General features: G+C 46.4%; 2 protein-coding genes across 3 annotated transcripts in view; both read left to right on the forward strand.

Annotated features, from left to right (window-relative positions):
- HNRNPLL (heterogeneous nuclear ribonucleoprotein L like) overlaps nt 1-4,266 on the forward strand; it is a 28,462-nt gene extending 24,196 nt beyond the window's left edge. The window contains exons 10-13 of the mRNA XM_064510088.1: nt 366-567; nt 1,516-1,573; nt 1,685-1,783; nt 3,461-4,266. Coding sequence (XP_064366158.1) covers nt 366-567; nt 1,516-1,573; nt 1,685-1,783; nt 3,461-3,516 — 415 coding nt within the window. The 3' untranslated portion in view covers nt 3,517-4,266. The remainder of the gene's footprint in view (nt 1-365; nt 568-1,515; nt 1,574-1,684; nt 1,784-3,460) is intronic.
- A 12,477-nt stretch (nt 4,267-16,743) lies between these two features.
- ATL2 (atlastin GTPase 2) overlaps nt 16,744-27,284 on the forward strand; it is a 43,034-nt gene continuing 32,493 nt past the window's right edge. The window contains exon 1 of one of the 2 annotated variants that reach the window (XM_026110544.2): nt 16,744-16,979. In XM_026110544.2, coding sequence (XP_025966329.1) covers nt 16,964-16,979 — 16 coding nt within the window. In that variant the 5' untranslated portion in view covers nt 16,744-16,963. Of the gene's footprint in view, nt 16,980-19,504; nt 19,696-27,284 lie in introns of those variants that run through there. The other variant, XM_064510098.1, reaches the window with a different exon arrangement.

The raw sequence follows: 27,284 nt of genomic DNA on the forward strand, positions 1-27,284 counted from the left end.
ATCCCATTGCTTTGTCATCACTGTTGCAGTTATGATTTCCTATTTGCAACTACTATTTGTATTTTACATACTAAAAAAAAAAATTTTGTAAATTTGACAGCTGACCATTTCAGTAAAAACTTATGTTAATAATGTATATAGGCATTATCTTGCTTGCCTGTTAACAAAACATGTTACCGAATACAGTTTATCACCCTTTCCACAGCTTTTAAGGAAGATATCGAATCCAACTCATCTTGTTTTCCCTTTATTTCAATTGTTGAAAAGAAATGTCAGCTTTGTTCCAATTCCATCAATACTCTCTGTGCAAAATATGCAAGTCCTAATTGTTTAAGAAACTTTAACTGTATATCCTTAAATCCCAGTGTTTCCAAGCAGCATTCAGTAGTTCCAAGCCAGATATTTGAACTGGAGGATGGCACAAGTAGTTACAAGGATTTTGCAATGAGTAAGAATAATCGCTTTACCAGTGCTGGCCAAGCATCTAAGAACATCATCCAACCACCCTCTTGTGTGCTGCATTATTATAATGTACCCCTGTGTGTTACTGAAGAAACCTTTGTAAAGGTAGGCAATTGAAACGACTGTGGTATATAGGGATATTGGGCTTTATCCTAGCTTTATACCCTGTGCTACTTTTAAAAAAGCAAATAGCTGGGATAGTTACAAGATAGCAACTGGAAGATAATTGATTCTTTAAAATAGGCTTTAGCCTCTTTATATAGAAGCTGCTATATTTCTGCAATATCTGGCATTTCTCTTTCTCTTTTCTTTTTTTTTTCTTTTTTTAATGAGAAACAAGATATATATATATTTTTTGGGGGAAGTAAAGTTGAAAAGCTTAATGTGGTTTGTGTGGAAAAGACTTGTAGAACAAGAGCAAGACTACAGTCCACAAGGGATTTATCCGCTCCCTGAGATGGTTGCTTTAATGACTGCTAGGATGTTTTGGAATGGAGAGAAACGTGCATGTGGAACAGTTTGAGCAGCTGGGTCCTAAATGAATTCTGGATGCTTAAAAGCATTCTGGATGTGATGCTAGGCCTCTCAAGTGAAGGCAGTGGTACAACTGATGACAGTTCAGTGAATTCTTCTTTTCAGTCTCCATGTGAAAGTTAATTCTGGTTCACAGGCCATGTACCTGTATGTGTGACTTCTGAAGTATTGAATTGAAGTCGGAATGTCGAAAAGAAAGATGTTTTTACTTAGATATCCCTTGTTTGAGGCAATAGTGATATTTGTACTCCAACAATTGTGTTGTGCCTATAAGATTATATTTATCATGAGAGAGCACAGATACAGAAGCCCTGTTTTGCAGACTACAGAATGGCATTCTAAAGAGTTTCCAATCTTGAAGTGTTTCTTGGAACAATCATTTGCCATAAATTCATGGAAACTCTCTTAAAGAATCAGTATTTTCTTTTGTGTCTCTTCCAGGAAATGTTGGAATTCTTGCAAATAGTATTTGTGTGCATTTTTATTGAAGTCTTACCTCTTATTTTATTTTTATGGCAGTTATGTGAGGATCATGAAGTTCTCAGCTTTATTAAATACAAAGTGTTCGATCCAAAACGTAAGTAAATCTTGACCTATTCAAGGGGTTCTTCAAGCTCTGATTTTGAAAAGAGCAGTAGAGGTTACTGATACCCTTTTTCCCCTTTTCTTTTTTCTCTCACTCTGACAGCTTCTGCCAAAACACTCTCTGGTCTGTTGGAGTGGGAATGTAAGACAGATGCAGTGGAAGCCCTCACCGTACTTAATCACTACCAGATAAGAGTCCCAAGTAAGTCAATCTTGCTTGTTTTTTATTTTTATTAAAAAACAAACTTGTTTTCTTCCTTTTTTTTTTTTTTTTGGTATTGTCTTTGCTGTAAAACAAGGCTTGAGTAGCTCCATTTCTGCAGCTAAAAATTGTTTTATTTACTTTGTGTGTGTATGTATGTATATATTTTATGTATATAGTATGTTATGTAATCCTCTATATAGGTTAGGGTCCGTTAGGCTCTATGTAAATGAGAATCTTCCTTGCTTTTTGAGTCAACCTGTAGAAATCCAAATATGCTCTGAGACTGTGTGTCTTGTTTGTTTTTCCCTTTCCCTGACTTCAAAGGAGGAAGGCAGGAAAAGCATTGCTTAAAAATCCACTGTCGTCAAAATCAAATCTAATCTATAATGACTTGCTAAAGCTTTTTAAAATCTTTCACAACAAATGCAGAGAAATCTGAAATACCTTTGGGTAAAAGATTCTTTAAGTTACAATTTTTGTTTGAATATTCAGTTTACTGCTCTGAATTGACTGTTCTGTTAGTAGATTCTCTTTGAAGTCAGAAACTGTGGGGCCAAGCTGAGTTTATCTCAATCTAATAGGAGTGGAGAGGGTGTTCACCTGCTAGACATGCACAGTGGGCTAGATCTGCACTGTACAGTAAAGATAGTTCAATAAATGGAATTATTCCAGATGTTCGCAGACATGATTTGGAATCTAGCCCAATGCCTTCTCCAAACTCTTATGAATTTGTCTCTTCCTGGCACATCTTAGTAGTTTGTTTAAACCTTTCTTATCTGTGCTCCCCACTGTTTTGTCCACCCTCTCGATAAGGAACTGAAGTTACTTCAGGGGCAGGAGTTTTCTTAAGATATTGTTAACACACTCCTCACAATTTTGCATTTATCTGTCATTTTGGAGAAGTGGTACAGACAAGAGAAGAATTTGCTCTTTCAACATGAAAAAAGACATACTGTAACGTAGAATCAAGTGTACTTATTAGAGGAAAATACAGAGTATTTACAGAGTTATTAAAACAAGGACCACTGGTTAGGACTTGTTGTAAATAAGATTGCCTGAGGTGGGCCGAGCCAGGAGGACATATTTTCCATGACCTGAGTGTGGTAACTGTGTGCTGCTCTCTGTGGCCCTTGGCAGCCTTTCTGAATAGAGAGGGGTTGTTGTATGCTTTGCTTTCTGGAGAGGCCCGAAGGGGTAGGTGTCCTGCTATTCCTTCTCTCTGTCAGAGATGTAAAATACTGTCCATGCCACCCTGTCTCTGACAGAAGTGCCACATTCTAAATCTTGACTTCCTTATCTGTCTGTGCCCTTTTGCCTTAGCCATTGCCTGTTAAATACTGATCTTCTAAACAGTTTAGAAGGGAGGAGGGGCAATAGTAACGGTAGGATGTCTTTTTATTGCATATAGTTCAATAATTGAAATGCTGTCCGCGTTCCCTTGCGATCGAATCCACCCCTTCGTTTCTCTACCTAAAAAAATGCTGATAGACTATTAAAAAACAAAACCCCAAAACACCTATTTACAGGGCAACAGGTGTCTGTGGGCCATCCTTTTTTGGGGGGGAAACATTAAACCTACAGGATTGGTAAATTTGTCAGACTGTGCGAGGTGCCTTGATCAGCAAGAGCACCATAGAGTGCAGTTTATTGAGTATGTTCTTTGTCTCCTGACAGATGGCTCTAACCCTTATACCTTGAAGCTTTGCTTCTCTACTTCATCCCATTTATAGAGAAGAGGACAGCATGTTAAGAGCTACGTTCACCTCAATTTGCAAGTCTGAAACTACACTTCGTTCACAAAGCTCTAAAGTGGTTGCTCTAACGTTGCCTTGTTTCAACTTAATTCTAATATCTTTTATCTTGTTTTATAATAAATAGATGTTCCTTCATAAATACAAAACAGATTTTTTCCTCTTTGCCTCTGAGAAGTACATGTTGTAAGCTAACTACAAAGTTTGTATTTCATTAATGTAATACCTTCAAAAGTCTAAAGAAACACCAGTAACATATACAAGATAGTGTACCATTCAGACCCTAAAATGTCAATTGTTTTCTTCAGAAAATGAAATTTATTTGCATTTTTGATGTTGAAGATTAGCAAGTATTTTTCCATTTGTAGTCTTAATTGGCAGATAGAGTTATTACATCAGAATTTTAAATGTAGAACTTGTTTTTCCGTATGTTAAGTAGTGAAGTATGTTGCAATAAATACTAAAAAAGCTTGTATTTATAAAATGCTTAAATCGGGTTAATGTTGCACATACTGAATTTTAAGTAGTATAGACTTAGTTGATTTATATTCCAAACAAAGCTAACGTAGAAAATAATAAGTATGTACACGTGTATGGTGTGAATTCATACTTATTTAAAGTGGTTTTGTTTTTTTTAAAAAAAGCTATTTTTCATTTGCATTAGCATGATGCCATCTATAACTAGTCCCACCGTAGGGGCCTTTTTAAAATTAAAATTGCAAGCCTGTATCAGTGTGTTCATCCTCATTTTCCATAACTTAAATCTTTGATGTTTAACATATCCTCTTGACTTTTTTAATATTGGTTATGACTTATTAAATGGTAAAAGTTGGATATGTGAGAACAGAAGATTGATCACAACAGAGCAAAGGTGGTAAAAGTAGTTAAAACAAAAGGCACGCCCCACCATACTCTCTCATACCTGGGTTGTTCATTTGATTTACACTTGATGTTTGTATTGGTATTTTGTTTCCTTTTGTCTGATTTTTATTTTATACTTCCGTTACGATGAAAAAAGGATGCATAGGGTGAATAGACTTGGTTAACCTCTCACTTATACTGATCTAATATAGGTGGGATTCGGCTAACATACTTCTCATTAATTTCACGTCATGTAATTGAGTGAGAAATATTTTGTTTTGGGGAAGATGATTTGTTTTGTCCCAGCACTTAAGCGCCTCAGTTCTCTGTTCCAGAACTGGAGTTGCCATCTTGGGCCCAGCCCCAGAAATGGGAATCCAAGCATGAACGTTTGGAAGCCGTTGTCCATGTTTGTTCCCCTTTCTGAATATGCAACAAACTGCTTAGTGCATTTTTCAATTCTGTTCATAGTGATCAAAGAAAAGTTACTTTATCAACCGTTTTATCTTGCATTTTATCATACATGTTCTTTGTCCTGTCTTCAAGTGCAGGATTATTCATGCAAGTACGCTTGCCTTTGAGGGAGTGTGTTGCAGTCTGTTTACAGACTGTGGGTGTTGCACACATCTTTAAATACAGATTAGACTTTTCCCACTCTTAATTTCAAGGTAGAAATACCTAATCAGACAAGGGAAAACAAGTCAGCTGTCCTTCAGGTTTTCCATTCAGCAGTGATTCAGTTTCATCCCGGCTACCCCCGTTTCCTTCATGCTTCTGGTAATGAGTGTTTCAGGAATTCAAAGCATGCTGCTAATATGTCTGTACCGGGAACCAAGGGACAGCTGTGCGTTGTTTGGCAGCCCCTGTTTCATGTTGCCTTCTGCATACAGTTTGGAGTAATAACGGTCTGTGGCAGACTTGTTTTTTAGGGGCACTTTCTTTCAGCCTCGCTGCTTCTGCCTCAGAAATTGCTTCTGGAGGGCTCCAGTCTAGAAGGCTACATGCCGTACCTTGCCATTTGCCAACAGAAATGCTGGACACTTGTGAAACGTTCTGCGCTGCCTAGCATTTTGACTGTAAAAGGTCTTCTCCCAATCGTTCACTTCTCTTCTATCAGCTTGAATGTTCTGTGGAAATGTGTTTCTCTTGTCATAGCTTGCATTGTTATTAGTATTGATGTAGTTCAAGAAGTCAGAAGTTTTGTAGTTGAATATTAAAAATAGTCATGTTATCTGCTGGTCCTGTTTGGGAGGTAGGATGAATGACCCTAAAACATTCAGGTTTTTATAGAAAAGCACTTTAATGTTACCATATCCTCTGTGGATCACAGCCTTCAGTGCCTAAGATGTCTTGATGAAAGGCATCTTTCCTGTGGCTGCTCAGATCAGACAGAGGACAGACTAGTTCTAGGCATATCCGAGAGGATTTTCTATCAACTGGAGGTCCCCGTTCTCAAAATGAGAATCGCCTGTACCACATGGGGAAGAGAGGAGACTGAGGAACTGTTCATACTTCTTTCTCCTTAAAACAATCATTGTGTTCATGTGAAAGTTGAGAATAGGAAAGATTCCTTGTTAGCATTTTACTGTAAAAAGAAAGTAGGTTCTCCAGGGCCTAAATGGATGGGTGCATCTCCTAGGGGCTGGTGGTCTCCTTCCACAGTCAAGGTCCATGTTCACCTGTAAATCTTGCTCGTAGAACACAGCCAAAATAGTGGGACAGGTAAAGAGTTGCTCCAGGGGGAGTGAAGCTTGTGTGTTGTTGGCAGTCTACCACTTATTAGATTAAATTAAAGCACTAAGGTCTCTTGATGCAGTTTTTCTGTCCCTTTTGCATAAGCCATACACCCAAATTAGTGAACATTGCTATGCAGATTTCCTGTGTGTAAGCAGTTTGCATTCACATTGTAATATATTCATGACAGTTCCAGTGTGTTTTTCTTTTTTTTTTTTTTTTTTTTTAAAGTTTATTTTTTCTATTGACCACCTTTCATTGGAGGTAAATGATATATTGAAGTGGAGATCTTTTCACCTTCTCTCATGATACCCTAATCTTTGTTTCTATTTATTTTCCCTTATAAGGGGAAGAAGTGGGAAGAGTTGCTTTTTGACTTTCTATACCACCACAGTAAGGTAGGTAGTGTGTGTTGCTAGGGTGATATAAGAGAGGATATAAAAGAAACCATTTAGGAAATGTTTGGGTGTTTTGCTTTATAAAAGGAATGATGCAATTTAATGTGGCGTCACTAAGTCTGTCTTTCAGTAGGGGATAATGTTTGGGGTAAGCTGGCTTGTAACTAGCTGAAACCCTCCTTGTTGTAATTAAATGCAACTTGCTCCTTTTCCTGCTGTGTGTTTTCTTGTGAACAGAGCTTGAACTTGTCTGAATCTTACAGTGGCTTAGGAGGAGACACTCAGTCTCTTCTGTTAAATAATACACCTAAGTCTGGGAACACAAACACACTTGCTCAAATATTTTTCATCTCTGGGATGTGTTTAAAAATCTTCTGGATTTTTTTGCATCTTCTTTTGAAGATGGTGTCTTCTCACATCTGTAGCTACTTGGGTTTTTAGCCACTCCAATTATTTATATCTATGCAGCGTATTGGTTTGTTTTTTTCTGCCACTTACAGAGGTGATATTAATCTCTAAAATCTTGTTTGCCTTAGCCTGGCTTTGGCCAGAAATAGCGTGTGAGAAGGCACGGGTAAATAAAACATTGGATATGGGCTCAGCTTCCTATGAAGAGTTCCTGAAGTGGAAAATATCATCGTTCTGGTGTTGACCTTCAACTAGATGCAAGCGTACTGAAGTTCAAAGCCTTTCACCTTCACAGGTCTGGAATCCAAAAAGTGACGCTGGAGTCCTGCTGTGACGCTTGCCTTGCAGTGGTCACCTGCGCCAGTACGTGCGTTTGGTGCTATGGCCAAGCAATGCCCTGGCGTGTTGTCACAGAAGAGTTCGTTTTCCCCGCTAAATATACTGCCAGCTATAAACATCTGTCAACCTTCAGAAAACAAAGCGGTGAATTTGGATCCCCTGAGAGGTGGGTGTTAAACTGCAGCCAGGTGAAGTGGCCTGATGTGTGGGATCTCACCTAAAGGCTCTCCTGTCTTAGAAGATGCATGTTCCTCACTTCCTTCATTTCCTCTAGCTTCTTGTGTCATTTTTCTTCTTAACTGCTAAGACCACATGTTTTAAATTAATCTAGGCTTTATCCCAGCCTACTTATGCCTACTGTTTCAATTAAGAATGGTCTGGGAGGGGACTAGAACATGAAAAATGTTGATTTTATTTACCAAGGAAGTTAGAGCTGAGGCATGCTTGGTGTCTTTCTGCATCTGTTTTTTTGGAAGAAGAAAAAAATTCTATGCATCTTCTCACCTGTTTCACCTATGTGTGCTCGCTAAAAGGGTACGATAGTATCTTGTTCTCCGTTGCATCATTGTGGAGAGGGGCCACCAGCTGTGCTCAGGTGATGGTGTGTTTAACATACTGTTTAGATTCCTTCCTAAAACTGGCGGGGAGCATAGGCTGAGATGAAAATGAAGTGTTCAGGGGATGGTGATGGTGAGGTCCCCAAGTTTTACCCAGTAAAGCATCCGATGCAATAAAAGGTAAAGAGTTTCCACTTGTAGACAGTTGTCTCATCAAGTTAAAAGCACACAGTATTTGTGTTTCCTTGAGTCTCCTTACGCATAATACTCCCTCCCTGTTAAAAATCAAAGATTTCTTTCCCTGCGGGTTGTAATTCCCACAGGATGTGGGGGAGCCCAAGCTAGCCAGCTCCCTTGCACTGTGCTTTGGCTATGTTCCTCTAAAGGAAGTAACCTCAGCCCCTTTTCTTGTGTTTAAAAAGCTTTGGTGTCTGTCCTGTGCCAAGCCTCTGTGTCTCACAGCCAGCTCCCTGGGTTGGAGCCACACATTAATTCAGACCAGGTCTCTGCTCTTCCGTTTGCCCCTTGCAGCTGCTGATGCAAGCTCCTCATTTCTGGCGTGATTTATTCTAGTTTTTCCTTCGCTGGTGTTTGCGGAGCAGCTGCAGGCTGAGTTGGGCCTTCGCTCAGGGGAGCGAATACTACAGGAATGTGACAGAGCCAGCAGCTACGTGGTACATAAGGGAGGCAAAAAAAATAACCCTCTCCTCCAGGGGATCTGGGAATACGAGTTGGTCGTGGCGGGAACAGTACGGCAGTACCGGAACGTAGCGCTAAAATGGGCTCGCGGCCGGGGGGTGGCTGAGGTTAGCAGCTGCTGCAGGATGTGGTATCTAATTATTCAATGGCACAGAAGCTGTGACTTGGGTTTTTTTTCTTCTTGCCACTGTTTCCATTTGCGGTCTTCCCCTCCTTGAAGCTATGAGTGTTCGTTTCATTCAAATGTAAGCATGCAGTAATCAAAAAAAAAAAAGAAAGAAAGAAAAAAACCTAGAAGTTATTAGTTGGTGTCCTTGCTTACCAGAACTTTTCTCTCTGTAGGACTAATTTTCTTAGGCAGCTATGCAGCAGGCTTTGGCTGTATTGGGAAACGGCCTGCATTAGCTGGTGCTTTCTCCATGCTGTAAGTGTAAACTTGCAGCCTGTGTATTGCACCGATGGAGGGATTTGCATGCAATGTAGATTACGCTTCTATTTTCTCTTCTGTTAACCACAGCACTGGAATTGCTAAATCAGATTAAGTCAGTGGCTTTAGATAAGTATCCTGCCCAAAGGTTTTGGGAGACTGCCTGAGAAATAGTCTGGCCAGCCAGTGACCTGGGTGATCTTTTTTAAAGTTACTTCATGGCTTCTGTCTGAAACATGGTTAAATCAAGTTTCCTTATTAGTTTGGGTGTGAATCCCCCACACTAAGCTTTCACTTCTTGTTTCTTCTAGGAGTGTTTTAAATTACAAACAAGCTCTTTTGAAGGTAGAACTTAAACTGGAGTAATTTAGATATATTTAATACGTTCATCTTCCCTAATAATTCTGTCGAGGCTTTTCATGTTTTTGCTGCTGTGCAGATGAAGGAAAGGTCATCTGTGCCTTTTCATGATCCTTGTGCCTCCCTAACTTGTGCTTCTTGTCATCTTTTAACATGGAGCAGCAAGAACCAGCCACAAGGATTTCAAGTCAGGACTCTGCTATTGATTCATTTCAAAGCCTTTCAGAATAAAACACTCTCCAGCCTAGCTCTTTCAGCTACATCTTTCTTCTAATAATAAAAGCAAACCATCCAAGCAGCCTAAAGGCCAAGTTTCCCTGCGGGAAGAGAAACGAGGTGACAGTACCTCCCCATAACAGTCTTCTGGGCTGTGGACCCTGAGTTCACAGCCAAGCCTGACGCTGCTTTTTGTGGTTGCTCTCGAGTGCTGCTGCAGTTCACCCCTGCCATCACGTCCATCACGTGCACCGTCTGCCTCCTGCGTGGCCTTGTCGCCATGAAATCGTGTCTTAAGAAACGGAGCTCCTCTCTTTTCTCTCTCAAAGGTTTCGAACAGCGTTGGTTCATCTGTGTCTTTTTGGAGCTGCCTGGGAAATAGATAGAGCAGGGATGTCCAGGGTGGCAGGAAAAGCTGATCTTCTTCTCCAAGAAGGGCACAAGTGGGGGAATGGTGGGTTGCCAGCACATCCTCCGTTTCTAGTTGCTGCAAACACTCAGCTTTTGGGGACCTCTGGCCTTGTAGTGCTTTCCAGAGCTAATGGCCTGCTATGGGTAAACCTCCTTTCATTGTGGGACAGGGCCGTTTGGGAACCCTGGTGGCAGGAGTTCACTTTCAGTGCGGTGGGGTCCGAGCCGAGGTCTGCCAGCTGGGAGGTGAGCCCAGCACGCTGGGGAGTCTCCCCTTGGTGCGGCAAAGCTCTAACAAATTACCCAAAGCTCCTAGTTTCAGTAATAGCTCAAAAACTTGTCCACCTTCGTCCTTGCAGCATTTGGAGATGTCTGTGCTCATCTGCTCCTTTGGCTCCTGGTTGTGCCAGCGATCAGAGCACAGAACAAACACGAGCATTTGTGCCATCGGGCTGCAAAGCAGCACAGCCTGTTTGTTTTTGATTAGCAGACAGATGTCTGGCGGGCTCCTTGCCGTAATGTGGATTTTTTTCTTTTTTTTGCTGTTACGTAGGTAGCTTTGGACCCGTTTGCACATGATGAATGCACAAGGCCCAAGATCTTCGGCTTCCATGTTCTCCTGCCAGGTCTCGCTGGTTTGCTAGGGGAGTGGCAAAACAGCGCAGCTCGCCCTCACGGCATGCCCCTGCAGCTCGCTTGACCTCGGGGAACATGCCGGTCTTCGCAGGTACAGGGCACTTGCCTGCCCTTATCCTAACACAACTGATCTCAGATAGGTCTGGATAGCTGCTGCAGTCTGGCTTGACTTATTCGTCTCTGGAACAGAAAAGGCTCCTTGGAGGGGTGGGCACGGTCCAGCGGGGTCCTGCTTGGGGCCAAGCACCCGCAGCTCTGCTGCGCTTGGACGCCTGCAGCATTTTAACGGACTGGCCTCTCCGGACCTGACATCTGACTGTCAGCAAGACGGTGTCTTTCTGCTGGTGAGTTTGTGCGGCATCGAAAGCCGGCTGGCGCAAGGAGAGCGTCGCCTCTGAAAGCGCTGACCGTGGGACGGAGCTTCTGCAACGCCTGCTCTCGGAAAACAACACCCGTTGCAGCGACGCTGGTCCCAGCTGGAGGTCAGCAAGGGCAGCGTGGACCATGAATGACGTCTACAAGGTGCCATCCTCGATAAGCGTCTACCTGGGTGTAGAGGGATGCTCTCTCTAAATGGCTTTGTCTCCAGCCTCCTGTGAGGTCTAGCAGGTGAATTGGAGGGATTTTCTGCCCTGGACACCTGCCTTCTCCACTGTGTAACACCAGGCCAGTGCTGGCCTAGCTGGGAGTGACACAAGCATAACTGGACCTTTTCTGCACTCATGAGGTCAATCCGAATCATGTAAGAGCATTGCTTTAAAGTGGATTGGTGAAACTGTGTGGACGCACCTCCAAAATGAAGGAGACTGAATCAAATATGGGCCAGTCGAGCTATGTGAAGGCACATGCGAGTGGGCGTTCAGTGCAGATCAGCAAATGCCCTTGGAAGACCAGGTTTAGTTTAACTTGCTCAAGCGTCCCTGAAGAGCAAACCTTCACTGTAACGAGCTGAATCTCTCCCTAGAAAAAGCCACAGAGCAAACGTTAGCAGATTCCCTCTTAGCGCTCTTGAAAATGCGGCAGAAGGACCGTTTTAGCCCCACAGTAAAGTTGTTGCCTGCCTGTTGAGCTGGAGAAGGGGGCCCACTGCCTACTTTCCCCTGGCCTCAGGCCAGGCTTTTGGGGGTCCCTGGGGCAGGGCTGGCAGGAGAGCTAAGCAGGGCCTGCCCTGCTGGCAGGGGACAGCAGGTGGCAGCAAGAAATGCAGGTCCCTCTGCTCCGAGCTGGGGGCCGGAGCCCCCGTACCTGCTAAGGGCTGAGGTCGGCTGCTCCCATCTTCGTCTGGTGCGTTGCTCCAGGCCCACCACGTTGGAAAGCTCAGGAGAAGGTCTGAACGTCTCCTCCGGCTCTCGGGCACCTCCACAACCCCTCTCCTGAGAACGGAGTTGCAAAACAGCTCTGCCAGATAGCCCAGAAACCTGGATTTGATCCCGCTTGTGTAAGCAATTTAATCCATCAGGCCAGGGAGGCTGTTTCATCCCCCTTCCCTGAGGGAGCTGGTGTGCCTCCAAACCTACGCAGATGGCCCTGATGCTTCAGGGCCGGCTTAGGAGGAACAGCTCTCGCAAGGCACATGTGCCCCTGCCCTCCCTCCCTCCCTGCTTTCAGCCTGGGCTCTCTCCCGCTGTGGTTTCCCTTTGGATTTGCTCCTTTTTTGGTTTACTTTTCGTCTGTGCTCTCTGCTTTCAGGATAGGGCAACGGGCTCTACCCAGTTGAGCTGTCCGTGCTCTCCGAAGGCTCGGCCCAGATCCAGAACTTTGGATATCTTTGGGGTTTAACTTTGGCTGCGGATTTTGCAACTCCCTGGGGGAAAAGAGAAACAGAGCTGAGTTTGTCTGGCATTTCTAGCAATGTCCTGCCTCCAGGCTGTGACCACAGCCCTGCGCGTGCGTGAGCTGCCCTTATGCTCGGGGGCTGCTCGCCACATCAGGAGAGCAACCCTGAGCTCCTGCCCTTTGAGCACGGTCAAAACTCCAGCTCGCGGACAGCTGGAGAGCGGGCCCGCGACCTGATCAACGCAGAGCACCGATAAGGGAGCGCTCGCACCCGGATGCGCTCCTCCGCGAGCCCTCTGCCCCGAGCTGCTCCGCGCCCAGAGCGTGCTGCAACCCCGCGCCGCTCCCTCGCCCAGCTGGTGAAAGCGTTGCGGATTTAACATCTTGGATTTCCTCGTCTCGCCCTTTGAACCTTTTTTGGCCATGGCTGTTTGCAAACTGTGCTCCCGAGGTTGGGCTGCTGCAACACCCGCTGCATCATGGAGCAAGTGCAACTCGAAGTTGTACGAGAGCAGAAGCGCTTGATGTCAACGGCTGAAGATAAGAGGCTGGTTTTGGCTCAGCTCGGTGCCTAATTGCTCTCTGCTTTATCACAGGCTCATCGCGGCGCTGCCGGGAAGGGGCCTCCAGAGGTCTCTAACTCAGCCCACCCTCCCCAGCTTCCCAGCAGAGCTGTGTCCACGCACGGGCTGGCAGGGATTTATTTAGCTGGCTACCTGGGAGCAGGGAATTGGCAAAAGCAGCTTGGCTTGGGGGTTTCTGCAGGCTCTGGGCTGCGTGCCTGAGCCCCGTCGGATGCCCGAGGCTGCTCCCTCAAGGTCTGAAAGATTAGACGGGCAGTTTTCCGGGTGGGAGATTTCCCAGGGCTGAGGTCAGGGATGGAAATGTAACGGCTGCCACGCTCGGTTATGTAATCCAGCGTTTAATCATTGCCCGGGGCCGCCGGGCCTGCCAGGCGATGGCAGCTGCCTCAAAAACAGGCCGGGGTTTGCCGGGTTGCCTTCCCTGGCCAGGAAAAGCAGAGTGTTAAGAGACGGGGCCGGGCACTGCTTGCAGGGGATGCCGCCCCGAGTGCAGGTTGCCCTGGTTTTGTTCTTGCAGCGAGCTGCTCAACGCTGAAATGCTGCAAAGTCGAGGCGTGCAGCAGGCTCGGCCATTGCTGCCGGCAGGCTCGCCGGTGCCGTTTCGCCTGATCCGGGGAGGCGTGCTGGCTTAATGCAGCTATTTTGTGATATAATCCCGCTTGATTTTTCCTTAACACCTTTCCAAATGTTTTAAGCTGTCCTTTGTGGGGTTCATACACTGTTTAATCAGAGTTCAAATGATCGTATCTTAATCCCTGGATCTCAGATGAATTGGGTTTGGGCAGCCGAGCCTCCAGCCCTCCACTACAGCCCGTCTGCGTTTACCCAGCGCAGGCAGAACCGGGAAAGAACAGAAACGCCCTCCTTCTCCCTCTCAAATTAACATTACTTGATCTGCTCAAAATAGGTAACACCCTCCACACTCACATTGCCAAACCATTTTATGCTTTTTTTCTTGTGATAAGCTGCTGCAGCTCTTCTTTTGTCAAACTAACAAAGCGTGATCAAAGCTGGTGCGATACAGTGTTTTTTGTGACTTACCTGGTACAGAGACTGATCTGATGTGGCCCTAGCATGGAGGACAGCACCCGGACCCGTCTCACTGCTGGAAAAAGCAGTGTTTTTTGGAGAACTTAGATGTGCTCCTGATGAGCAGCTCCCAGGAGCACATCGGTGCTCTTCCGTGAAGACACACGTGCTCCACTTTGGCCCATGGGTGCGAGTTTCTCAGCTCCGCAAGGGGAGACCCCAGCAGAGCCCGAGTCACGTCGCTGCGAAGGATGCAAGTAGACGCCCTTCGTTTGTGAGGGTGATCACACTCAATCCCTTACGCGAGCAGGCCTGCCTGCGCAGGGCTCTGGCGATGCAAAATGCTCTCCTCCGGTGTAAAGCGGCACCGCTTCACTCAAATCGGTATCGCGCAGCAATGCTTCACCCTGCAGAGCAGGAGCTGGCCTGCAACCCGAAACATCGCTTAAGCTGCAAAGACAAATATCCTCTCGTAAAAGCTACAGCCAGTGCTGACAGGAGTGTTTCCGAGCAAATACCAGCAGCACATTAAGCAGTCAGTCTTATTTTATTACAATAAAGAGCAACATGTCTACACGGCGTTTTTCCAAGTGAGACCCTGAATCGAGGCTGATGCTTCTGTGCCCATGAAGTGCTTTCTCCCACCCCAAACTGGCTCTGTTAATCTGATCATTTCATCGTTCATTGTCCAGAAAAAGCCCTGCTAACACGGACTGAAGCTTGGTATCGCTGACAGTGTGGACAGCGCTGGGCACTCCTCCTTTCTCGAGCCGAGTGCCTTGCTGCATTCACCAACAGAGCAGAGCCGGCTCTGTGCCCTGGAGGGAGGCAGCAGGGGTTCGGTGGCTGGCGCGATTATTTCGGTGAGACGTTCGACAGGCATCGCAGTGACAGCTGGAGCCACTCCTCTTTGTCTAGGACGGGAGGTTTGGGAGCCAGAGTCTGGGGGTGCGGGAAAGTCTTTTCTCTGCAGTGACTTTGTCTGGGCTCAGGAACCATCAGGAATTGCCACCAAGAGGACCTAAACCCAGAGATGCTTCGAGAAGCCCAAGCCAGATGAGAAAAAGAAGTTTAGTCTGGGTGGAAAATGATTTCACCGTGCCGGCATTTGGTACGTGTGTGCATACTCCCTGGTTGCAGGGCTTGTCCTGGCTGGTCTCGTTTTTGACACAGAGGCCGGTCAAAACCACCGTGCAGCAGGAGATGAGGAAGCAGCCACATCCTCCGGGCAAGGCTGGTGGGAAAGCGCTGGCTTCAGACAGAGCAGTGTCTCCTCAGTGGGGCAGCCCTGGGGTCTGTAAGCAGCACTGCACCCTTTAAAGGAGCCAGGATCTGTCCCAAGCTTTAAAAGTGGCCTCATCTTGTTATGCTCTTGCATAACAGTGTGATGGAAACTGGACCATGTTTATACGAACCCTGCAAAGATCCTGCCTGGAGGAAGATATTCATGCCAAATGACAGGAGTCAGTGTGAGCAAATGCTCGCACATGAGAGCTTCAGCTGGCTAGAGAGCTTCATTTCCATGAGCAGAAGAAAGCCACTTTGCTCTTTAATCCTCTGAAAATTTCAATCACCCTGATTACGGAAGACAGGGCAGGACAGGGGAGAAGGCTCCCTCCCCACTGGCACCTGCCAGCTTGCCAGCTCCACATGTAGGTCCACAGGGAGGTTGGTAACCCCCCCGAGAGCCTCCCTAATCCGTACCACCAAAGAAAGCATTGCTCTGGAGTTTGCCCGCTGCCCTTCCCCGACTACACCACAGCCCTCGGATTTAAACCCTTAATTGTGGGGAAACTGCGCAGCAACTCCTTCAGGCGGACAATGGGTTACACCCCCTTTCAAAGGGATTTGGCACTTGGGCTGCGCTCCCAGTTTTGCGTGTGGAGATCCCTGTGAACCGGCCCAGCCACTCCTGCGAAAGCACCTGCAGGCAATTCCTGCAGCTGGTGCCTAGCAACACATGCTCTGAGCTGCTCCGACAACAGCTAAAATTCAATGTTATTTCGTTCTTCCTCCCCAGAGGAGCAGCTCCTGAGTCATCACCAAGGAGAGAACGGGACATGTCTCCCACTCGGGTTGCTATAAATGAGTGCTATGTGAGGGGCTGCTCTCCTCTGCCTCTCAAGCACGTGCGTTGCTGCCAGCTAAAAAGGCATCTTGCCTGAGCACGCAGGACAGCTGCAGGTTCGGGAGAGCTGGTAAATGTTTTTTTCCTCCCTTCCCAATCTGCTTTCTGCTTCCTCTGAGGCCTCCTGCTCGCTCCAGGTAGTGGGTGGCATCCCTTATTCCCGTGCTCTGAATGCAGAGCTGAAAGTCTCGAACCAGGTCTGGGGCCGTGGCAAGTCCTACGTTGGGCTTTGCTCTGGCAAACCCCAAGTCAGGTGCTGGCTGCTCGTTGCAGCAAACATAAGCAAGTAGCTACATGCTCAGGGCTGCGCCAGGCCCTCTGTAGTGAGATGTGGCGGCTGACAGGTTGTGTGCGTGACAGAGAGGGGCTGACAGCATCCCTGGAGCAGAGCAAGATGCTCCTGGGGCAATGTCAGTGAAGAAAAACACATGGAAAACCAAGCCCATCCCTCTCTGGGGCGGTAAGGCCCCAAGCTCGGAGGGACGTACGTTTGCCGCTGCAAACAAGCCTGAGATCCGGGTGGATTTCCCAACGGGAGACTGTTGGGAAATCTCAGGCTTGCCCCAGTGAGGTGGCTCCCGCAGTGGCGTCTGGTGGGAGGGCTGCTTGCCACATCCCCCCCGGCTGCGGCTGCTCCCAGAGCAGCACGGGGCCACCACCACAGGCCTGTCCCTCTGCTCACGTCCCTGCTTTTCCCCCCGAAGAAGTCCCCAGGGTGTCTCGTGACTGCAGCCACGGGGCAGGAGGCATCTTGCACCTCTATCTCACGGCGTCTGCCCTCAGCTCTCGGCTGCCTGCAGTGCCGGCACAGGCTGGAGGAGAGCCGGAGACTGGCCTGGTAACAAGTCTGGACCCCGACACGGATGAGGAAAGACATTGGTAAGTGCAGTAGCTCTGACAGAGACCCCTCAGCTTGTCCCAGGAGCCTTCAGTGGTGTCGCGTCCGGGATGGGAGACTGCTCTGTCCCCAGCCGAGGCTTGGTGCTCAGCTTGTTTCAAGTGCGTGTTCGGCTCAGCAACGCGCTGTTGTGCAGATCACCTTAAATGACCCCAGCAGCATCGCGCAGGTTAGCTGACAGGGAGAGGGAAGCATTTTATTCAGAAAAGTGTAAGAGAGCTGAGCCCGATCTGGCCTTTTCTACAGCCCACTGGCTGCCTCTGCAAGGGTAAGTCAGGAGACGTGCTGTGCCATGCCACAACATGCCGCCTGAAGGCCAGGAGACATCCTGGCGGGTCCGTTTCCCTTCCAGCCCTGGGCAGCACTGGCTCTTTGCCCTGATGACACTAGCTGTGTAGACTGGCCTAAAGTGGGTTTGGGACAAGTTAGGGACAGCAGAGCTTTAAACCAGCACGGCCAAATCCAGGAGGAGACGCTGTCTGTAGCGTAAGGCCGTGCCTTCGCTGGCTGAAGGGGCTACCAGCCCTAAAACTTGTGCTCTTGCCGGCTAGGCTTGCACTCCCTGTCCAGCAGCCACTTCCCACCCTGCTCTGCTCCTTTCAGGCCAAAGCAGCTGTCAGCTTCAGCAGTTTCTTTCAACACTGAGTCTTTGCTACCCTGGCTCAGAGAAAAGCGGCAAGCGGACAGGAGCATGGCAGAGATGGGGAGGTTCGCAGCCAAGGGGTGATGTGTTGATAGCAAAATCCTCAGCTCAGAAAATGTCTCTGTCTTTCCTGTGAAGGCAACAGGGCAGAATTAAGGTTGAGCTTTCTGACCACTAAGTTCTTGACTTCTGTTCTCATATTACAGCAGCAGCAAATCCTATTGCATGAAATATAAATATATATATATATGCAGTGTTTCAGACTCTTCTCCCAGGCTTGATCAGAAACAAGGTCATTTGCATTATTAACAGCAAAACTGGGAAACTTTAGTTCTTTGTATTCTTTTTTTCAGCTCTTTAATTTGGATATTGAGCTGCTGAAGCATAAGTATGCTACAGTCAACAGCATTTCTAGCTTTCAGTATTACTTTAAGGCATTTCCATTGCCTGAACTCCTGTATATGCCTGCATTATCTCTAAATCCCTCCTTTCCTAAAACTCACAAACCAGGGATGTAGAGTGTGCTCTGGGTTCCTTCCGACATCCAAAAAAAAATGTTTTCCTCTTGACCTGGGCTGGAGGTCAGAAAGACAGACACTTTCCACAGCAAGCTGACAAGGATAAGTGAGGGGAACGGTGAAGTAGAACTGCAAATGGCCAACGACAAGCGCTTTTCCCTAGCATTCATACCAACATTTCTGTAGGAAGGGCGTAAATTCTGCTTGTATTCACACTGATGTAAATCTATAATAATAAAGTTCTTCCCAATGGTTTTACAGGACTGAGTATTTTACTACTGTAAGTGGCAACAGTACATGATATTAGTTTGATTATTGCATGTACTGTATTGTACTGTAGGTACAGCACCTAGCATAACGAATCCCAGTGTTGTGAAGGCTCTTACGTGCTACCTCAGGAGGAAAGGACTGAAAGCAGGGTATGGAGGTGGGAAGCCCCTCCAGGTACCACGACAGGGCATGCCAGCTTCCCCTTTGGAGGTCTCTTCTGACTGTTCCCTCCACCTCCATTTAGACAAAATGCAATTCTGCTCCTTTTTGACACTGCTGTCAGCCTACTGTTGCCTCTCCCAGATGAAAACAGTTAGTGTAATTTGAAATTCAGGGGAAAAAAACAGTTTGGCATGCAGCGGTGAAAGGGGTTTTTGCAAAGCTGTTGCCTACTTTACATGCTGATTTACCGGACAAATGTGTTACTACAGCAACTGATAACCTAAGGTCACACTGACTAATTTAATTGGGGATGGTTACACGACCTTTAGCAATAGCAAAACTCAAAGACACCTGAAACCTTTACGCAGTAAACACAGCAAACTTTAATGGTCAGCCTTTCCAAGGAGACAGTAAGGTCAGCTGGTTGTAGAGGAAGGAGACTTTTGCACAACCAGGGAGCAGCAAGAACATTTTCGTCCCTTGGGAACTGCTGTGGCTTGTTCAGATTGCGATCAAGCCTTGTCCTTTCTATGTTTCCAGCCCAAACCCAGCAGCAATGCCACAGCCAACCCCCAAGGGATGCGTGTGTGCCCCGTCGTCCCCCTCAGGCCCCACCACCCGGCCTAACCTTAGTCCTTTTGACCCCAACCGCCCATGCGCTCCTCCCCCTCACCCCCCGCGTCCCTTTCTGCCCAGCACGCCTTGGCGCAGGGCCAGGGCGGCCTCTCCCGCCACGCGAGGAGCCTCCGTGACCCGCAGCGCGAAAACTGCGCCACACCGCGCGCACCCGTCCGCGCTCGAGGCCGCGCCGCGCAACTGCGCATGCGCCGCGGCCAACGGCCGGGCGGCGGGTTGCGCGTGCGCGGTCCCGCCCACGCGGCGGAGTGGGGAGGGGAAAGAGGAAGCGGGCGTTAGGACCCAGCGCGCCCGCGCCCCCCTCGCGCGCGCTCTCGCGCGCGCCGCCGCCGGCGGGCGATAAAGGTCTCGCGGCGGAGCTCTGACGTCACGGCGAGTTAATTTTAAACCCGGACAAGATGGCGGAAGGGGACGCGGCGCGGCGCGGGCAGCGCGCGGGGCCGGCCCGCCAACGGCCCGACCCGGCAGGTAACGCGCTCCCCCGCCCCGCCGGCGGCGGCGGCAGCAGCAATGGCGGGGCCGCCCGCCAGGCCCGGCGCGGGGAGCGCGCAGCGGGGCCGGGCGGCGGCGGCGCCTGTCCGCGGGCGGCGGCGCGGAGTGGGGGGGGGAAGGCCCCGTTTTTCCTCCCCCCTCCTCAAAATGGCGGGGGCGGCCGCCCGCCTCGCGCCCTGCCTGTGAGGGGGGCGAGGGCGGCCGGCGCGGGGCCCCCTCAGCGCGGCCGGTGGCTGCCGCCGCCGCCGCCTCCCGGGTGAGGTCCGCCCGCTGCGACCCGGGGCCCGCTGTCGCCGTGCGGCCGGCGTGGAGAGGGGGGCTCCGGGTGCGGGCCGGCGGCCGGTGACCTTATTCCCCGCTGCGGCGTGGCCGCCCCGCTGCCTGCCGGTGTGTACATCACGTGAGGAGCGGGGGCTGCGGCTGGGGCCGGCCCGCTGCCGGGGGCAGGAGCCAGGCAGCCCGCGGGGTGCTTGTGCCCGGGCAGCGGCGTCCAGCCGTGAAGGGAGCACTGCCAGGCAACTTGGGGAAGGAGCTGGCTGTGCGGCCTTGGCCCGTCCCCCACATGGACCGGGTGTGCTGCACCGTCAGTGCTCGTCTTGTGTGTAACGTATTCCCTGGCAGCAAAGGGATATATCTCTGTCTTGGTGCTTAGCCTCAGATGGGCTGGAGTCTGCGCAGTATTATTTTTTTTAGTGCAGTTATTGCCCTAGAGTAGCTTAAAAGCTGAGAACTTGTAACCCTATGTCTGCCACAGCATGTGACTTGCAAAGACACTACTGACTTACAAAGCTGAGCACTGTGCTAGAACGTTGAAATACTTTAACATCATTGTTGTATGACTCTCACTTAATTTGGAAGCGGAGTGGTTGAACTGGGCACAGTTCAATTAAACAAAAGCTATCAAATGCCATGTGTCGTTATTGGTTTGGATTACTTCGTTTGCAAGCCAACTAGAGACTGGGAAGTCTAAGGGCACTACAAACTGGCCGGTGCAGAATGGCTACTCTAGTGACTCCTTTAAAGGGAGGAAAGGGCAAGAACTATTCAAACTATGGAAATATCTGAACGCGTGTGGCAGCATTGTGATTTTAATAACTTAAAATAGTCCAGAGATCAAATATCAAGGATTTGACACTATTTGGGTGTTGATTTTTTTTTTCTTTTCTAGCACTGCTGAATTTTCTTGTATGGTGTTCTCTCTCTCTCTTTTTTTTTTTTTTTTTTTCCGGTAGTACATAGTTTAATCTCAAAGCATCAGACTATTGCATAACTTTCTGAGAGTTAGAAAAGCATGAGCACACCTGTAATAAACCATGTTTAAGGTAGCTGTGTCATCATTAGTGGTGGAAACAAGTACATGCCACTGCCAAGTTGCCTACCTGTTTTAGGCTTGGAAAAACCTCATTGACAGGGTCTGCATGTGCAGGTGTGGATGATGTGTGCGTGTCTGCAGAAAAGCTTTCTGTGCAATGAAATAAAGCCACAGTAACAGACTGGAATAGTTACAAGAAAAGGAATGTAACAGCAGAGGCCTGCAACTGCTCCAGTACTACTATTAATTGTTGCTTAATAGCTATTAGGTTCTAGCTTCCTCCACAAACAGTTGTTCTGCAACAGTTCTGTGCTGTTTCAACTTGAAATCTTTTGAATGCAGGGAGTGGGGTTGAGGAAGGCTGGGTTCATTCCTTTTCATGGTGATCCCCTGCCTGCAGCCCCTTATCACTGTAAGGAATGCGTTTCTAAAATAGTTGAAGTAAAACTGTTCTGTGCTAGAACCATCATAAATGCATTCCTTTAAACATGGCAGGCCCTTCTAATTTAGGAGGCCACACAGTGCTCATTGATGTCAAATGGATTTGAATGCTTGAGCCAGGTCTTGCAGGAGTGCTTATACTTCTCGGGTATCTCTCACCAACCGTAGTCCCTGTGTTTTGGTTAAATATTGCTGATTAATGTTTGCTTCCTGACTAGACTAATGAAGTATCAGTGACTGGAGCAAGACAGCGTGATAAGGAGTGATCGTTTTCTCTCCTTGTCCTGATTAAAAATAGATGTGCTAACTCAAGCTAGCTGGACTGTATAAAAAAGGTGGTGTGTGTTGGAGGGAAGAAGGGAGTTATTTTTTTCCCTTCATTGTATTAGAAGACCACTTATCATCTAGTAGCAGTTTCTCAACCTCTGACTTTAGATTTTCCCCACCTATAAAAACTGATGTAATGAGTAAGCTGAATTGTAGGTAAATTAAATTCTACATTCTTCTTGCTTTTGTGATTAACCATGGTGGTGCATTAGTCTTCGGCTAAAGCTGGGTCGCAGATGTCACTTCAGGACTAAGATAAAACTCATTTTAACTTTGTGCCTGTCACTAGTAGACTGTTGTTCATCTTGGCACAGTCTGTGAGAGTTTTGAACTGCTCCAGGGATGTGTAGCACATTCATAAGGGAAACTGCCAAAATTCACTTAAACCTGACTTCTCTATACAGGGTGAAGTTTGAAGCAGCTTATGCTACTGCACTGCAATAGTGAACAGGCTCTTTCCTGAGGATGGCTTTTTGATGTTCTAGAGTTAGACTGAAGTGTGTGCCTTTTTTTTCCCCTCTATTGCTGCTTACTGTATTTGTCATTCATAAACAACCAGAAATTTTCAGAAATATTTGTATATATTGGTCTTAAGGCTTTATTTAAAAATATCTATTGGAGAATGATGGGGTTCTTTTACCAAAACATTTTTTAGCAACCTAAACTTGAATACTGAGCTGTCTAGAAGGGTGGGAGTAACTTTCCTTGCTCTCTGGAGGTTGCTCTTGACATTTGGAATATTGTCCCATCCTAGGGCTGACTTTGAGGTTATGGTGTTGTGTATGGGATTGGTTTGTATGAAGATATTTGTGGGATTGGATTTTGTATCTGAAACACTAGAACAAACAGATCTCTTCCAAGAGTAAGTTTGAAATACGTGTGTAAACATTGCTAAGGCTGGCTACTGTTTCCGTTAGCTGCAAAGAAATGATTAATCTGAAATGAATAACTTAAATGAGGAGAAGAGTTATAATCAAGTCCTTTCCAGCAACAAATCAGTATGTAGTGGGTACTAATGTTTCAAGGACATGGGTGGCTAACTTGTTTGACTTCTCCTACAGAAATGAATGTAAGTTAGACTAATACATTTATTTTCCTAAAAAATGAACTCTGTGGAAAAACTTTCTGTGCTTGCTAAACAAGCATTTTAAAACATTTGTTATAAAATTGGAAGAACTCAGAAGGGATTTCAACTTCAAAACTTGTTTCTTTGCCCAATTAGGTAGTGTGAAATGAGATCTGGGGAACTTGAAGAGCTTTTCTTCTTTCCTCCCCCACAGTAAATTCTTGTTTGACTGAATTTATCTCCTAGGACTTAAAGGTAACCCACACCCATTATCTGCTGTAGCTATACAAACAAGCTAATGTGAGATAATCTAGAGTGTAAATTAATACTAGGCAAGTAACTACCTGTTGGTGTCTAGCTGAAGTTCTTGCTCTACAGCAAAGGAAGGAACTTATCCGCCTTCCTTAGCATTTGCTGTTGGGAAAGCACATATACTTTGAGTTATCTCCATAGCAGGTGGTTTATGTGTTTATATGCTAAAACTACCTATTTGGTTTGCCTGGAGTCAGCCACTGAGAACTCCTGCTCCTACAGGAATTGAGGTAATAAGATTAGTTCATATCTCGTGCTAGTATGAGAGCAATAGGTCTTAGCACTTGGTGTGATCTGTGAAGCTGAATGTCTCTTATCACTTCCCCGTTTACACAAGAAAAAATAGCTATGCTGGTATTATATTGGTTAGTAGCTGGCTCCTGTTTAGTGATGGAAAAGTGTAAAGCAGAATGTTCATGACACCAAAAATGGCATTACTGAGCCACATAGTATCTGTGGTAGTCTGACAAAAGCTAGCTGAGCAGAAGTTGTTTGATAACAGTAATTTGCTTGATGAACTCACGATTGGGGCTAATAGAAAATCAAAGACATGACCGAGAAGTGCATTTAGGCTTCTGCAGAAATGGTTTATGAAAGACAAACTCTGTAGTATCTCACCCTGCTCCTCTGTATCCTAGAGGAATAGGTAAGAGAACTGTCCAAATTGTAAGACTGCACGAGGTGCCTTTTTAGAGAGGGACTTGGCTCACAGCTCAGTTACTGGGCTTATATTTACAGCTTGTGTACTTTAAGAGGGATATTCTGATACCCTTTTGCTGGGAGGGGAGGTGCCTCATCCCCTTTATTCTTACCCAGTATTTTTTCTTGTTGTAGCTGTTTTCTCAGCTTTAGTTTCAGTGCAGAGAATAAACAAATGGTTGACTGATTTCAGACCCCCATACCAGCAATTTCTGCATGGCAAGGTGTGGCTTGTGTGTTACTGCAAGTCTTGGCAGGTTTCTCTTAGAAGACCGAAATAGAAACCAAAACCTGGAAGTTAGCAGAGCTGAAGACTTGAACTAATGAAATGTTGCACAGATTACAAGCAGGTCTTAGAATGCAGATTCTAGTAAACTGATACTGATGAGAGTAGAACTGAAATTGCTCCTGTGCAGTTGTTGCTCAGTGAGATCAGAATCAGGTCCCAGTCTCTAGTCAGTGTCAGATCGTAATATAGGGTTGTGGTTTTTTTCCTTCCCTTGTAACCTTAGATTGAATCATGTTGAATTTAAAAATTCTTACTGGTCTTGGTAAAATATCTGAAGTGTCTTCTGATGCATTGTATAAAGATTCTGGGACAAGACTTATTTTTCACTTAGAAAATTCTAAAGAAGCCTGTTGAAGAACATGTGTCAGCTGCTTGTACTGACACACAAGGACTCCTTCTTGTACACTGTGCGTGCTTGGAAAAGTTGTTCTCACCTCTTATCTTCTTGAACAGGATTGTACTACTGAGTGGAAGAGTAAGTGTTTTAACTGTCTCTATAAGCCCAACCCTGTGCTACTATTGTCTGCAAACTTGCAAGCTATTTCTTATTTTCTCCCCCAACTCCTGTCCCCTTCTGCATTTTCAGCTCCTCAGGTAGATGCAAGAAAGGCTCTTCTCTGGCTTTTGCTTGTGGTTGTTCCTTTACCCCAGCCTGTGTAGTGTGGTCTACTCCAGGAATCTTAAATAACTGAGAATTGAGAGGTACCATCTGCCAATCCTCTGCATAATATAGGAAGTCCTCACAGCATTGATTTCAGATGAGGAACAGTCCATCAAAGTAGATGAACTGCTAGGTGTAGAGACAGTAGCTTCATTATTGCTTGCATATAGTGGTAGTGAAAATGTCTGCTATAGAAAATTAGGTTAAGGTTCTTGACATAACTAAATCATTTTCTTATTTTAAGAAGTTGTCTTCCTTTCAAGAGAAATGTTTTCTTAAATATTTTGTATAATTCTGTACTAATACAAAGGCACTGTTCTGGTTAATGATAGTCATGTGATTTAAAAACATGGTGTTAAAGCTGCCCTTAAGGCTGTTATCACTTGTCTTCCAAACAGCATAGTCTTAAGCTTGTCACGGGGATGAGGGAGGGAATGTAGTACAAACTACTTAAAAGGAAATGTTTCTAAATGCTAGTATGTCAGACCTCTTCAGACTTTTTAGTACAGAAGTTGTCTAGAGAATTGCAGTGACTAATGTTTTTGGCAGGAGGGTAGACTTGAGGTGTTTTCTAGAACTAATAGTACGGTAGAAATAGCTACTGAAAACTTAGTTATGTTTTTCAAGATTTAAACAGAAAAAATCGCTTGAAGTTAACGTAGTATTAAGACACGCAACTTGTTGTTAGGCTTGCTTTTTTAGTAGAAAAATGGGCGCAGTGTCCATTATGAACACTTGGATACCGATGTGAATACATAGTTTGGAAATCTTCAGGTGCTAGTAGGAGTCCTGCTTCTTTGAGGACTCCCTAAAAATGCAGTCTGGTGCATGTAAAAAGGTTATCGGTTGGCTCATCCGATTGACTGAGACTCTGCAAGCATAACATTCAGTTTAAGTACTCCGTGTTGTAGGCATATGAAACCGAACTGTTCTGTAGTCTGAACTGTTGCTGCCTTCCCATTTCTGTAGTGTGTTAGAACTGACTAGTTAAACTTTGTGAGCTTTAAAAAGTGGCATGCTGCTATCCTTGTTTTGGTTCACCTCCCCAGCCTTTCCCTCTACACACCATAAGGAAAGATTTCTTGGCTCCACAAAATGAGAACAATAAATATTATCTGCACAAACTAAAGTGTTTGGAGGGACATTAAAAATACATATCTTCGGACAGTTAAGTATTTTCCTCCTTCCCTGCCCAACTGAAAGTTGCGTATTAAATCACTTGTAGCCTCTGCATGTTGTGTGCTGTCCTACAGAAAGAAATGTCCTACATCCAAAAGAATTGGATGTATTCAAACTGAGAACTCGAAGTAAAGAGAAGAGAGAACCTGCTCCCCTTTTGTGTTTGTCCCTTTCAAGAGAATGATGTGGCTTGCCCTGCCTCTGGGATTACTCATTTGTTTTTTCCCCAAAGCTACACTCAGTGCTAGCCCAGGCTGGTCAGCAACCATTAGGTTATAGGGGACAATAGCATTTACTGTCTCAGGAAAACACTCTAAGACTCTTCTGTTCTTAAGACTCTTCTGTTAGCAATGTTTAAGAGGTTTCTGTGACAACAAATAGTGTGAATGATGTTAAAGGAGTCTAGGTAAGTCTTGAGCCCTCTGTACTGGTATGATGGTGCCTCTGGTGTGGAACTGAGCTACTGAAGTGCAAGTGTTTTACAGCATCCTTGTGACAGCTAAGCTGTCATGACTCTGAAATCAAGACCTGTGTAGAGACGACTGTTAGTAGGTACAGTGCCTTCAGTAGGGAAATGTTCAAGGGACCCCTCCTCTAGTGCAGGAAGGACTGTGTCGACCCCAGGGCCCTCCCACCAGCTGCACATCCTAGCCTATCTTGTCGATAAAACTGCACATGCAGGCTAACACCACTTTCAAAGGAAGGCAACCTTGTCTTTAACAAATGTGTTGGCTAATCCAGCCTAAATCTGAACTCTTTCAAACCTAGACAAATCCTTGGCAGCACACAGTCTGATCCAGTTACAGCCCAGTTGTTTACCAATCTTTGCAGCGTTATCACATATCACTAAGTGTCCACATGAACACACTTCTTAGCTGTACTTGAGCATGCAGAGAGTCTGGAGAAATTTTCCAGTTTGCAACTAGGTTGTATTCAGCCAAACTTCTTTTTTTGGCACCAGTGCTCAGTCGAGCAGCTTGTGCCTCCCCCTCACTTGTGCTGGTACAGCTGTTTCAGAAGCTGCACAATTGCACAGCAACTTGTGTTTATTTCAGATAAGATCCTGTGTAGCCCTTGGACAGCTGTGCCGACACAGAGGGCAACAGTTCTGCACTGTTCAATGTACAACCGGACTGACCTGATGCCCTGCAGATGCCAAAGCTGCACAGTTCCGCTGCTTGTTGGACTCTTAGGGCGGTGATGCAGTTTGTTCTGCTGGTTTGGTTTGCTTGGTTGATTTGACTCTCCACATCATGAAGGGAGTGGCAAAAGTAGCGGG

This window comes from Dromaius novaehollandiae, chromosome 3 (genome assembly GCF_036370855.1).
Source record: "Dromaius novaehollandiae isolate bDroNov1 chromosome 3, bDroNov1.hap1, whole genome shotgun sequence".
Taxonomy (NCBI): Eukaryota; Metazoa; Chordata; class Aves; order Casuariiformes; family Dromaiidae; genus Dromaius; species Dromaius novaehollandiae.